Source organism: Xiphophorus hellerii, chromosome 10 (assembly GCF_003331165.1).
Source record: "Xiphophorus hellerii strain 12219 chromosome 10, Xiphophorus_hellerii-4.1, whole genome shotgun sequence".
NCBI lineage: Eukaryota > Metazoa > Chordata > Actinopteri > Cyprinodontiformes > Poeciliidae > Xiphophorus > Xiphophorus hellerii.
The window spans coordinates 10,630,953-10,644,505 of NC_045681.1; the positions used below are offsets into that span (position 1 = coordinate 10,630,953).

The 13,553-nt window shown below is 37.8% G+C and overlaps 1 protein-coding gene across 2 annotated transcripts in view; it reads right to left on the reverse strand.

Annotated features, from left to right (window-relative positions):
- The window catches only part of dock1 (dedicator of cytokinesis 1), a 213,098-nt gene that overhangs the window by 128,233 nt on the left and 71,312 nt on the right, over nucleotides 1–13,553 (reverse strand). For both annotated transcript variants that reach the window (XM_032573882.1, XM_032573881.1), the window contains exons 25-27: nucleotides 10,423–10,529; nucleotides 5,040–5,167; nucleotides 806–901 (exon numbers count right to left, since the gene is read on the reverse strand). In XM_032573882.1, the coding sequence (XP_032429773.1) occupies nucleotides 806–901; nucleotides 5,040–5,167; nucleotides 10,423–10,529 (331 nt within the window). The remainder of the gene's footprint in view (nucleotides 1–805; nucleotides 902–5,039; nucleotides 5,168–10,422; nucleotides 10,530–13,553) is intronic.

Here is a 13,553-nt window from a genome sequence, read left to right on the forward strand (position 1 = left end):
TTCAAGCTGAGGCAAAACACCCAAAAACATTGCTGACCTTCGGCTGTTTGGTCAACCAGAGCTCAAATTAACAGCTCGCCCTGTCGCCAGATAGTCTCACATGTCTAAAAGAATCAGTACATGTAATTTTATTTATACGGGCATAGAAGTATTTCTGGATTGCTAACGCAAAATCTCAAAAACACAAAAGGCATATAAAAATGTTAACTACCAAACTATAACCTAAAGAGAGAAGATAAGAATCTATATGAAGCAAAAAAACAAAACAACCCAAACAATATCAGAGGTTGAATTTCAGGCCTGACGAACAAGTGGAATCTACAAAGGCAGACCTTGTCTTTACACAGAGACTGATAAGTGTATTAACCACTATGAAGCTCTGACGGAGAGGGGCTGTAAGAAGGATGCTCATGGGGATAACAAAGGGAAACAGTAATTAGATTACAGAGCGCAGCATTAGATGTGCACTAATAAGAGGATCAGACACTTAGACAAGGAAACCATACTTTAAAAAAAACAACAGTGCAGTCAAAACACACATTCAGATATAGTCATGTCTAGAGAAAGATGCAAGTCATTTTTATGAAGAAGGAATGTGAACGGGATCTGAAGAGGTAGACAGTGTCAGACTGAAGCAGTTCTGGGCTTTATGAAGTTTCACAGTCTATAGTATACAGACATAAGAGCTGATAGTGCATATTTATGTACATGTATGTGTCTCTTTGTGCATGAACCTACAAAAATAAACAAGAAGGCATGGAGATGGGACTGTCCTGCTGATACCATCAGTGTCTGGCAAACTTACGATGTGAGGAGAATCCCGGCCCATGGAGATGACTGTCCTGTTTATTGTCCTCAGCAGCTTCTCCATGATAACTTGAACATGCCACTGGGTGGGACCCTACAGAGAATACAATGGAATATCCATCAGAATAGAGACATAACAGCAGAGGAAAATGATAAAACAATATAAAAAGCTAAAATTCATTGGCTGTGTAAGAGTAAATTATTTCTTTATTATGCAGACATAATAATACATTAATGACTTTTGTTCTGCTATCACTGACAAAAGTTTTAAAATAAGCATTTCTTGAATTTCTACATAGATTGGAAATAGAATGCAGTCTAAATAGATTACGGTATAAATATAAAGTGTAAGACTCAAAAATCCCTTGTGGGCGAGAGAAACCTTTGCCCGATGCACTTTCCGTTTTATTTTTGCATTGTTCCATTTATCTGTCTGAGGCAGTTCTGGCACATTTTTCTTTTTATTACTCACTGTACCTTCCTGAGGAGGGAACCAAAGCTGACTAGAAAGAAATCTTGAAAAATGAGTATAAAGCCTTATATAAATATTTTTTAGAAGGAGTAGCATAATTTTAAACTGTATTTCTAGTGATAAATTCTATGAAACTCTGATCGATATCAAGTAGTAAATAATACATTTAACAAGATGTTTCAGGGGTGGCGCATAGCAATAGAGCAGGAGATCCATATAGAGGGCCTATTAATCCTGAATGCAGCAGTGTGGTGTAGGACTCCTTGCCTATCAGATTTGCTGATTTCTGATCTATAAAAAATTCCAAGTAAAGTTTGGATTTATACCACTTTTTCAGTGCAAAGAAATTTGAGATCATATTACAGATTTGCATGAATCCTGAGTTGGAGTGTTGAATTCACACCTTCGCAAACAAACTGAACCACTATGAATGTCAACTGAGCAACTGGCAGCAGGCCTTTGGCTCCTCCTGCTTCTTTCTAGGAAAACAATCAAGAGTTTAATTAAACCAGACTAACCAGGGCTGGTGTGAATGCACCCCAAGTCTCTTGTTGAGATATATAAAGCTTTACACATTCACAAAGTTATATAAAGCAGCCACTGAACGTGCTACCTTTCAAATAAGAAAGTTTCACTTAAATTTTTCAGAAAGTATGACTCTTAAGCAGTTGGAAAAATGAGGTCAACTTTACTGCAACATGGTAAAGTTGCAGTAAACGAAAAGTGTCAGTTTCACTTTATTTATATATACAGTATATATATATATATATACTGCCTGGCCAAAAAAAAAGTCGCCACCAAAAAATGGTCACACTCTCTAATATTTTGTTGGACCGCCTTAAGCTTTGATTACAGCCCGCATTCGCTGTGGCATTGTTTCAATAAGCTTCTGCAGTGTCACAAGATTTATTTCCATCCAGTGTTGCATTAATCTTTCACCAAGATCTTGTATTGATGATGGGAGAGTCTGACCACTGCACAAAGCCTTCTCCAGCACATCCCAAAGATTATCAATGGGGTTAAGGTCTGGACTTTGTGGTAGCCAATCCATGTGTGAAAAAGATGTCTCATGCTCCCTGAACCACTCTTTCACAATGTGAGCCCGATGAATCCTGGCATTGTCATCTTGGAATATGCCGTTCCATTTGAGAAGACAAAATCCATTGATGGAATAACCTGGTCATTCAGTATATTCAGGTAGTCAGCTGACCTCATTCTTTGGGCACACAATGTTGCTGAACCTAGACCTGACCAATTGGAGCAACCCCAGATCATAGCACTGCCCCCACAGGCTTGTACAGTAGGCACTAGGCATGATGGGTGCATCACTTCACCTGCCTCTCTTCTTACCCTGATGCGCCCATCACTCTGGAACAGGGTAAATCTGGACTCATCAGACCACATGACCCTCTTCCATTCCTCCAGAGTCCAATCTTTATGCTCCCTAGCAAACTGAAGCCTTTTTTTCTGGTTAGCCTTACTGATTAGAGGTTTTCTTACGGCTACACAGCTGTTCAATCCCAACCCCTTGAGTTCCCTTCGCATTGTGCGTGTGGAAATGCTTTTGCGTTCACAATTAAACATACTCCTGAGTTCTGCCGTTGTTTTTCTTCGATTTGATTTGACCAAACGTTTAAGTAATCACCGATCACGATCATTCAAGATTTTTTTCCGACCACATTTCTTCCTGGAAGACGATGGTTCCCCACCATCCTTCCAGTTTTTAATGATGCGTTGGACAGTTCCAAACCCAATTCTAGTAGTTTCTGCAATCTCCTTAGATGTTTTCTCTGCTTGATGCATGCCAATGATTTGACCCTTCTTAAACAGACTAACGTCTTTTCCACGACCACAGGATGTGTCTTTTGCCATGGTTGTTTAAGAAATGAGGAGTTACTCATTGCATCAGCTGGGGTTAAATAACTTGTTGCCAGCTGAAAGATAATCGCCTATGCAGTACTTATCCAATAGGAGGCTTGTACCTATTTGCTTAGTTAAATCCAGGTGGCGACTTTTTTTTTGGCCAGGCAGTGTATATATATACATTCTGCTAAATGGGAAATTTGAGTAAACAGAAATATTCTCATGTGCTTTGGTGCCTTTCTTTGTTAAATTATTGTTACACCATTTTCAATAGTCTAGTTGCTGTTAGTTTTACTTTCTCAGTCAGTCTCAGAGTAACTGATATCAAAGACAGATTTCCACAACAGATGTGGTTGGAGGATCTGCTGGTACTCCATACTGCAGGGTTTGTGATCCAGTCTTAAGATAGCCCCCAGTTCTTTTTTGTCCTATCTGTGTTTGTAAGTCTGGGAAATCTTTGGCTTTATTGATGCACCAGACAGATATGAAAGAGAAGGTGAGACTCTGAGAGGAAGCTGATATTTGTTGTAGAGCAGGAGAGGGAGTTTAAAAGCTGGAGGAGAGTGGGAGAGATAGATAATCCCAGCAAAGTGTAGTGTGGGAGGGCGGACCGTGGTGATCAATGACGAGAGTCTGAGAGGGCCTAGGGGAGGACATCAGGAGTCTGGGCATGGAAAACGATCAAACACACTCACACAGCAGCTGAGTATTTGTTTGTGTGTGTGGATCTAACTATTCGAGCATGCGAGATCCAGGGCAGGAGTCTGAGTATGAGGGATAGGAGGAGATTTGTGTTAAAATCCATTATTAATTTGGTAGTTCATCAATAGGAATGAAGGAAGCAATTTAGAAATGTATTAAATGAAGCCATTTATGTGGTATTAATATCAATGTATAAAGTTGTCAATTGAAAAGCATCACTTTGTGGTCCAGGAACTTTTAAATGCAAATTATTTTTAATAAACTGCAATATTATTTAACACTCGCTTTAAGGTTTTCTGGCGCTACAGTACCAGGAGACAAAGCAGAACTTACTGTGTTGTTTCATTAGCCATTTGTAGTGTTAATGTTTCCCTCCATTATATCAGAGAAATAATTTAGAGAGCATCAACAACCATTCAAGCAGTAATCACAGTAATATGCATTGTACAGGCACATAGTATGACTTTTTATAGCAGTCACTGTTACCTTCAGTTGTTTTGAGAATGCTGTGTATGTCAAACTTTAAACAAAATTTGACTTTGCAATTTGATAACTTGGCCACTGTCTCCTTAAGAAGTTCCTGTTCTTTCCAACACTCTGCCTTCAGCACATCATTACAATAATACCTTTCCATTATGCTAGTTACAAACATTCTTAGAAGCATTCGATTGAAAAATAGTTTGCATGATAAACTCAGTTCCATTTGATGTTTGCCAATTACTGCTGTTGCTAGTCTGAAGGAGCTGAGTGAGGAAGGGGCAGTGGAGGGGTGTTCCACCAAGAGGAAGAGCTTTGTGGAAAGAGGTGACACTTTGGGAGAGCAATTGTTAAGGCACTGACCAAATGATTGCCACAGGCAATTCAAGGATTTCACAAACATACATGAGAGAATCAAGGCAATGCTCCCAGTATGTTTTTGATGAGAGAATAATATTATAACATTGAATTTAGATAATACTCTCCCTTTAAGAATAAAGACTAGGGCTCTACAACATTAGACAATCTTAAAATTGCACTGAATTTTATGGCCAAGTTGTAAAGTCCAGTGTGTGGTAGAACATGACTGTGGCAGCATAATGCTGTGGTGAAACTGTACAAAGATAGTGAAAAGATTATAATAAATACAGTGCACTCTGACATTTAATTACCTCTGGTGAGAATAAAGCATGTCATGCATGTGTGTTGTGTTTCTCACCACGTCCTTCCTGTAAAGCACCTCCATAATGTCACTGAGCAGCTGGCAGCAAGCCTTTGGCTCCTCCTGCTTCTCCAGGTGGGACTTCAGCTGTTCCGTCATCAGTGGTAGGAGGATCTCACGGCAATCTGTAGGGACAGTAACGAATACACATGTTCACCAAGCCGGTTAACACACGAACCAGATGATGGATCACTTGAAGCAGTGCGGCATATGCTTTCGACACCGCCGCTGCAGACGCACACAGTTTAGTAATGACTCGCTGATCTCAGAGGGTTAAATTAAAACACGCAATTAATTATTTCATTAAAACATCTGAAACTTTCTTGAAATATAGCAGCTAAACTTTTAAAACAGCAGAAAATGATTACTGCTTTTAATTACACTGTAAGTTAGAGCACAGAACAATGGCATCAGTTATTAAGACAGAAGATCAATTGGCTGTCAGTTTGATGTCAACCATTTGCTGTCAGCAGTGCAAAACTATCTAAAAAAAAGACTCTTGTCAGGTTGAATCACAATCTTTCTGTTATATGTAAAGGAAAAGTGTCAATGAGACTCCAAATCCCTTTATTCATTCCCTCAAACGGTCATTTAATGCACAACTGCAGTCAACAGCTAAAGTGCTGACAATCAGATACAACTACCCAGACACATATCTGCAATTTTATGAGAAATCAATAAGTCTTACAAAACCAACTATAACAAGACTTTCAGTGTCAGAGACCTTTGTTTAAGCTTTCTCCTCAAATGACTGATCAGATTTTTTTTTTTTTTTTAGTCCCATGACCTAGAAATTAGGTAGCATGTGCAACTATAATCTTCATCCTCTAGAGTTCTGGTTCAGTGAAAATAAATGAAAATTTAAGCCTTAGCACTCAAAAATACACCAGCATGTAAATCTTTTCCAGCTTATGTAGTATAAAAGTCCAAATAATAAAGTACAGGGTGAGGAACACAATGTAGGGAATGAACCATGGAAGATGCCGTGTTGAAAAGTACACAGAGGTAATAAACATGAAATCAGACAATGTTGTACGTCCTTTCAGTGCATTTAAAATGAACCATATTGCAATGCTCCTTTTAAGACAAATGATGAAAGCCTAAACATCTTTTTAAATATCAAGGCTATATATGTATACATAGCAGAAGGTATATACATATATTCGTGAAATATTCTTTTATTTTATGGCTGTGAATATTCCTACTTACTCATACTGTAAGTATGACTCATACTGATTATCTACATTTAAAGTATTAATCATGAGCCACATAGGACATGCTGAAAATAATTGCCAGTAAAAGAAAACATAAGGTTTACAGATATCAAAGCGGTTAGAAATTACATTGTTTATTGTTCTTCTACACAAGCTTATTGTAGGAATAATTTCATTATAGATTATAATTATTAGGAGAAGGCTCACACCTGATTACTGCATTGAAGTTGAACAAATGCCTCAAAATTAATTGATTTAATGATTTATAAAAGTAACATGAGCAAACAGATGAAGCTTATGTTTCTTAAGTGAAATAAGAAGAACCACAAACCAACAAGGTATATACTGACAAGCTAAATTCTATTTTGAATGTATTTATTGCACACAAAGGCGATTGTATTCCAAATGAACAGTGGGTTTCTGCTTTCATTGTGTCATTAAGTATCATGACAAAACTCTGGAACTCTGACAAGATTACTTTGCTTTCTAAAGAACTGGATTGCACTCAGACATGCAACTTCTGTGCAACACTTTCAGAAAGCCTGCGTTTGTTCTCCCATCCTTTTGCTGTCACTTTTCTATAGAATCTAATTGCAGCACTGACCTGCTCTACGTTGCAATTATTTAAATAATTGGTGTTATTTTTCCTCACCGGAATGGAGATGTTCTGGATATTAAAGAGTTTGTCTTGTCATTCGACGTGGAGCCTCGACACCAAGTGACAACCATGTCTGTCCTGAGATATTTTGGGTTGTTGCTGAATACAGTACCAAGCTATTTGCATGGCGCAGCCTAAATGCAATGGCTGTTTTTACCCTTTTAAAGATGCGCAAATTACAGTTTTTATGACCTATATATGCACAACAGTAAAAAAACAAAAACAAATCTGGTTTAAGGCACATTAATACAGTTTTTATGCCTCATTCTCTTTCCAAGAAATTGTAAAAAATAAAAAATAAAAAAAATCAGGTGGCAAAATTCATACACATAGAAACACAGCCGCATACAGTTGCATGTCAAACAATTTGACAATATCTAACTGGCTAATTGTTTAGGCTAGTTTTAAAAGTAAGGCTCCCATTTATAGATTTATTACACACAATGATTTATTTCAAATGATTACTTCTGCTAATTTTTCTGAATATAGCTTCACATCTAATCTAACAGGGAGATGCATTGTGCCTTTGTACATTTAGATTAGTGCGGAGTTATACGATTATATGAGAAGTCCTGGGATGGCGGAAGTACGGTAGAGTGGTGCAGGAGATGAATGAGTGCTGTGAGACGGCAGTGAGGTGTGCTGTCGGATAAACAGGAGTTCAATGTGGATGTGGAATTACATCATTGATTTGGTGATGGACAGGCGGATAGATGAGGTTAGACAGAAGTCTCCATAGAGACGCTTGCAGATGACACTGATCTGCAAGAAGACCAAAGCACGAATGGAGGAAATGCTAGAGACATGAACTGGAAAAGAGAGGAATGAAGATTAGTCGCAGCAAGACAAAATAAAGCATTTGTAAATGATGGGAATAAAAGTGGAACAGTTATGTTACAGGGAGTAGAAGTAAAGAATGTATTGGACTTTAATTACTTAGGATCAATGCTGCAAGGAAACAGAGTGTGGAAGAGAGATAAAGAAGTGTGTGCTGGCAGGTTGAAACAGACGGGGAAAGTATCAGGTGTAATGTGTGACTAAAAATATAAGCAAAATGAAAGGAAAGGTGTACAAGACAGAAGTGAGACCACTGATGTATGGTTTAGAGATAGTGCCAATGAGGAAGTAGAACTGGAATTTGCAGAGCTTAAGATGTTGAGGTTTTCTTTGAGAGAGACAAGGATTGACAGAATCAGGAATGAGTACATCAGAGGACAAGCTCATGTTACATGTTTTGGAGATAAAGTCAGAGAGGCTAGACTGAGGTGGTTTGTACATGTTCAGAGGACAGACAATGGTTATATCAACAGAAGAATGCTGAGGTTGGAGCCAGCGGGAAGGAGCCTGACAGGAAGACCAAATGGAAAATTTAAGGATGTGATGAAGGAGGACATGAAGTTACTTGGTGTGAAGATAGAGGATCCAGAGGATGGAACAAAATGGAGACAGATAATTCTGTTTCCATTCAATCTAAAATCATTAATTTTTCATGTGCTGAAAAGCTCTTCACATGTTTTCACATTTATGCTCAATACACGGAAATTCAATTTTAAGCCTGTGCCACTTAGCAAGAGATATTACTTTATTTTCCACTGGCAGGGTGTAAAATATACAAGATTTTACACGTTTTTAAGGAAAAGGCAGCCTTTCCTATTTGCAAACACATGCGAAGTGCATCAATTTAGAATGCAGAAACTGCTAAACAGCTCTGTGGTGAAACACAGAGCACCTAGCTTAACTGTTCAGCATTAATTCACTGCAAACATCCCAGGCATTTGATTTCGGCCATGACTGGCAAAAGTGCTTTTTAGAGACCACCTGTAGATCAGGCTGCAAGGATGCTCAGACACTTAGTACAACAGATTAGACCACCCTAAAACCAGTCTGCCTGCTTCATTTACCATCTGCATTTGATTTAATCTTGAATAAAACAGCTCCAAAGTGGAGCTCAGCTTGATACTAATGTAGAGAGGAGAAATTCCTTGGCAATTAGCCCTCTTCAACATTGCTTCTGTAAATAAGCATTCCTAACAAAGGCAAGGCTCTGTACCTTGAAGTCAATGAAAGATCAGAGGGAGGATAATCCACATCTGCATCGCAACAAATACCCATCCCGCTGATTAGCACTTCATTCACAAGCATCAGTGGGGGAGGTTCACCCGTCCACAGTTATAGAAATAGATCAATAGTAATGACCAGAAGGCTGCGCACTGAGCGCTGCCCTTCAGTATCGGCGCGTTAAACTGACCCAGCCACCAACTGGAAGCTTTTATGTTTGAAAAGTATGAAAGCATTGGATCATTACGCTGAAAGCGATGACATTTACACCGTGTTGTGTTCGATATCAGACATTACTGAACAGGACAAACTTCCAATTACACCTTGTTCATGCAACCGTTCACAGCTCACTGCCTACGATCATACTGATCTAAACACCTCACGCTGATAAATAAGGCAGAGAGTTTAACTGGCCTCCCCACGGGGCTGCACAGTTAATCAAATTTGAGTTACAATTTAGATTTTAGCCCAAACAAAAGTCTGAAATGAACAAAAAGTATGATATTTATGAAAATTATCTTGCCACATTCTGCTTGTTGTGTTTAAAACATGCACCCACAGATAAATCATAGGCCCCTTTATGTTGGAAGGCAGGGTTCTCAAACACAAGAAGATGGAGTGCTTTCTAGAAGTCAGGGGTCAGTCTTTGCCTCAAGTGGAAGAGTTCAAGAACTGATGGGTTGGCTGGCAGAAAAGTTACTTATCTGTCAACCATCCATACATTCACCTGTCCACTAGTCTGTATCAGTCTATACACAGATTTGTACTAATTTTATTGATTGATCCACAAACCTACCCATCCATCCCTCTTTTTTTCCAATCAATCCATTCATTTGACCATGTATCACTGTTGTTTGTCCATCCGTCCATCCATCTAACTCTTTTTCCATCTATCCATCCAATCTTTCTTCCATCCATCTAGTCATTCGTCCATCCTTTCTTTCCATCTGGAGAGTTTTCAAGAATGAACACATACTGACATTTGGACCAGCCTAATGTCTAATTAAGGACCATGACTGTCACAAAAAGATGGACATGGATATAAAAAGCTCAGATAAATAAAAGAATAATGAAAAAAAAAATGTATTGCTTGTAGTCACATTTTGTCGACATAACCACAGGAAAAAATGAATAAATATGAAAAAAAATATCTTCAAAACACCATAAAACATAGGAGGAACATTTTGACAGCATTGATATTAATCCTTATTTTAAGAAGCAAGCAAGTGCAGAAGATTATTACAGATGACTTGTCTACCTCCTACAATAAACATGAAGAATTTCCACCATGCCTTACCATTGACCTTTGTAGAAGCCTCACACAGGGCTGCCTGGTGGAGGCAGGTGGTGTGTGTGATTGCCTAAATTACTGAGCTGTGAGTGAAACTGCAAACGCTGAGAAACTGGCAGTACAGTTTATATAAGCGTTTTTGTGCAGCTGCGCTCTCACCGTGATGAGTAAAGAGATCGCTGTGGACAATGTCAATCAGACAGTCGAGCTTCTGTTTCACCAGGCGACCCTGAGGGACCTTCAGGATGAACTCTGTGAACAGCTTGCTGTGTAGACAAAGAGACAGAGAAAAGGTCAAATTTATCAGGCATCTGAGCTGGCTGACATGAGGAATCACCCAGAAAGCAACAGAAATGGCTAGATATTCGGCCTACAAATAAATGGTCAAATAAACTATTTAAAATCACTAGGTCACTTTGTACTAGTTTGAGCAGAGGTCACAATCTGTCATATTCAGATCAGAAACATCTGGCCTAAATGGAGATCAGAACAAAAAATATGGAATGATTTAAAGTTTTCAAATAATAATAATAATAATAATAATGAAAACATTTAATTAATCTGAGCTTTTAGAATTTTTCTGTTTATCTTTGTAATTTAAGAAAATTACTAATGTAATAAAATTATTGAAATAAAATAAATAAAACATTGTGACAAGCCTCCCCAAATCATGACTGCATGTGGAAAATTCACACCTGATTTTCAGACAACTCAGATTCTGTGGTTCAAGACTTTGGAACCTTGATTTCCAAAGAAAGTTTGTTTTCTGAAAACTTTGGCCCACCAAGCAACCAGTCCCTTTTCACCTACGTGCTTATACTATTGTCTCTGGTTCAGGAGGGGCTTAACCCAAGTAATGCAGTAAATGTAGCCGATGCCTGCCTGACTCCACCCACACTCTCCACCTTGAAAATCTTTCCTAAACTCTTGAATGGTCTTTGCTTCACAGTCCTCTGTAAGCTTGCTCACATTTTTATCCCCCAGATTTTCCTTCCACTCATATTTCTATTAAATTGGTTTGTATCCAATCCTCTCCACAGGCAGCCTTATGTTATATTATAGATATATTGACATATTTATTACACAAGAAACATGTTCCACTGTCTGTAATATACTCAGATTTGTTAGAATTAAGTATTATGAAGAAACTTTTTGAAATTCACAATGTTAAAACATAAATCTTCCCTCCTATTTTCACATACGTCTTGTACATTATTGTTTTCTGAGGCAGGCAACATGCTTATGACCAGCCTGGACAAAAGCAGGAGAGAAAATGTTCTGGCATTGCATGAAACACTCTCCACTCCCAAGGCTCCAGTCCGATTGCCTCCAGCTAATACTCTTGGCAAGCTTTTAGCTAACGGGAACAGCTAAAGCCACCTTTGCTCAGCCACCAAAGAGTCAACCCTGTGATTTAGAGCCAGGTTAATGGTTCATATGTATCAAATTTATTACAATAATAGCTAAAAATCAAAGGGTTTTATTTTTGCTCTGGTAGCTTGTGCACTTGCAAAAATATCCACTGAATAAAAATCACAGTTTGGTTAGAAATGGAAACAAATGAAGCAGAAAAAAAACAATCAGCTCTCTCCATGTGTGAGCATGGAGAGATTACACTTCTCAGCTGAGCAGGTGATGCAGTGTGTTAACTTTTGTGCAGGAAATATTTGCATACATCTATCTATAGATGTTATTTACATAGTGTGGTTATAAAATGTAAGGAAAAATATAAAATGAACCCTCAAAATTTGGCAGCTGTCAGATTTGGAAACAGGAAAACAACAGCAAAAGAGCCGTCATGCAGAAGGACTCTCCATTCCAATCAAAACAATAACTCATCTGGTTTCTGATGGTAAATTATTTGGCACGATCTCTGGAGTCACATCAAGCATAGTTAGACAAGCTGCGTCTGCCTTTTTTCCAAACAATTTTATGATTAATTTAACGATTAATGACAAAACAGCACCCACTGTCATATGCATAGCCTCTCTTCTCAGAAACTGTGGTTAGGTTTGATTTTGTGCAAATGTTGTTCATTCCTAATGTAATTTAGGAAATTTACAATTTAAAACTGGAAAACAGAAACTCTTCTAAACAGTCCTAAACAGAAAGCTATGGACTTTTTTATACAAATTTGAAAAAGATTCATTTTGTATAACTTTACTGCATTCAATCAGTAGGGAGAGAAGGGGCAGGGCGGAATGTTTTGGCATAAATGCACCTGTTTTGGCATAGATGCACATTTTTTTATATTTCACACTTCTAGATTTTCTTCTAATGAGTAATTCGTGACTTTCTGTTTCTCTGTGGTATAAATATAACCACTTCTTTTAGCCACTGGTCACCAGACGGGAAGAAGACCCAGGTTTATCTGACCAAAAAAACAAACTTATAGCATCAGATTGTAAGTATGTCAACACAAAGATCTAACAATGAAGATAATACTTTTCATTTTTTCAAAGTAAACTTGCCAAATCTTTTGAATCCAGAATTAAAATTTTAACCAGTGTGAAAAATATTACCAATTCAGAAATATCAATATTTAAAATATCAAATCAACCCTAATAGTAGTCACATTTTCAATAAACCAAAACAAGCATTTTATTATTTTTATTTTATGCTCTGTCATAAAGCCTAGCATTTTATGGGGCACCAAGCAGCAGCTTATTTTGTTTGTGCCGGTCCTGTCTCTCTTCCAAGCAATTTTAGGCAAAGTATTAGGGATTCTTTCAAATACATTGAAATCTTGGATGGCAATCTTGTGGGCTTAACAGGAAAACTGAAATCGATCACTGTTGGATCTTTTAGCCAGACCCAAATCAACAGAAAAAAAATAAATAAAATTATACACAAAATCCAGATTCTCTCATAGCTGTGTCAGTCCTCGGACCTGAATCTGTGGAATGAGTAAAATGTTGTTGGTAAAAAGGGAGTTTCACAGATCATTACCAGCAGGATTACCAACAACAGTGCCACTGCAGATTGGATTGTTCTCCAATTTTTTTCCCTCTGAGATTACGCTGCTAATAAATTACAATGCAAACTAAAACTTTGCATAAGTTAGTCATTTACTTATTTGTGCAATCAGGTTTATAAAGTCAAAACTTTTACGCTCTAAAACATGGGTCAGCGTAGAAAGGATGGAACAAAAACTTTTTTCTGTTTCTCTTACATATCAAGAAACATAAAACACAGAGCATAAATGTCACACATTAAATAGACAGTACAGAATCCCTGGACTTCTTTTTTTAAACTTCTTGCACAGACGCAAAAATAGATTTTCAAAAAAG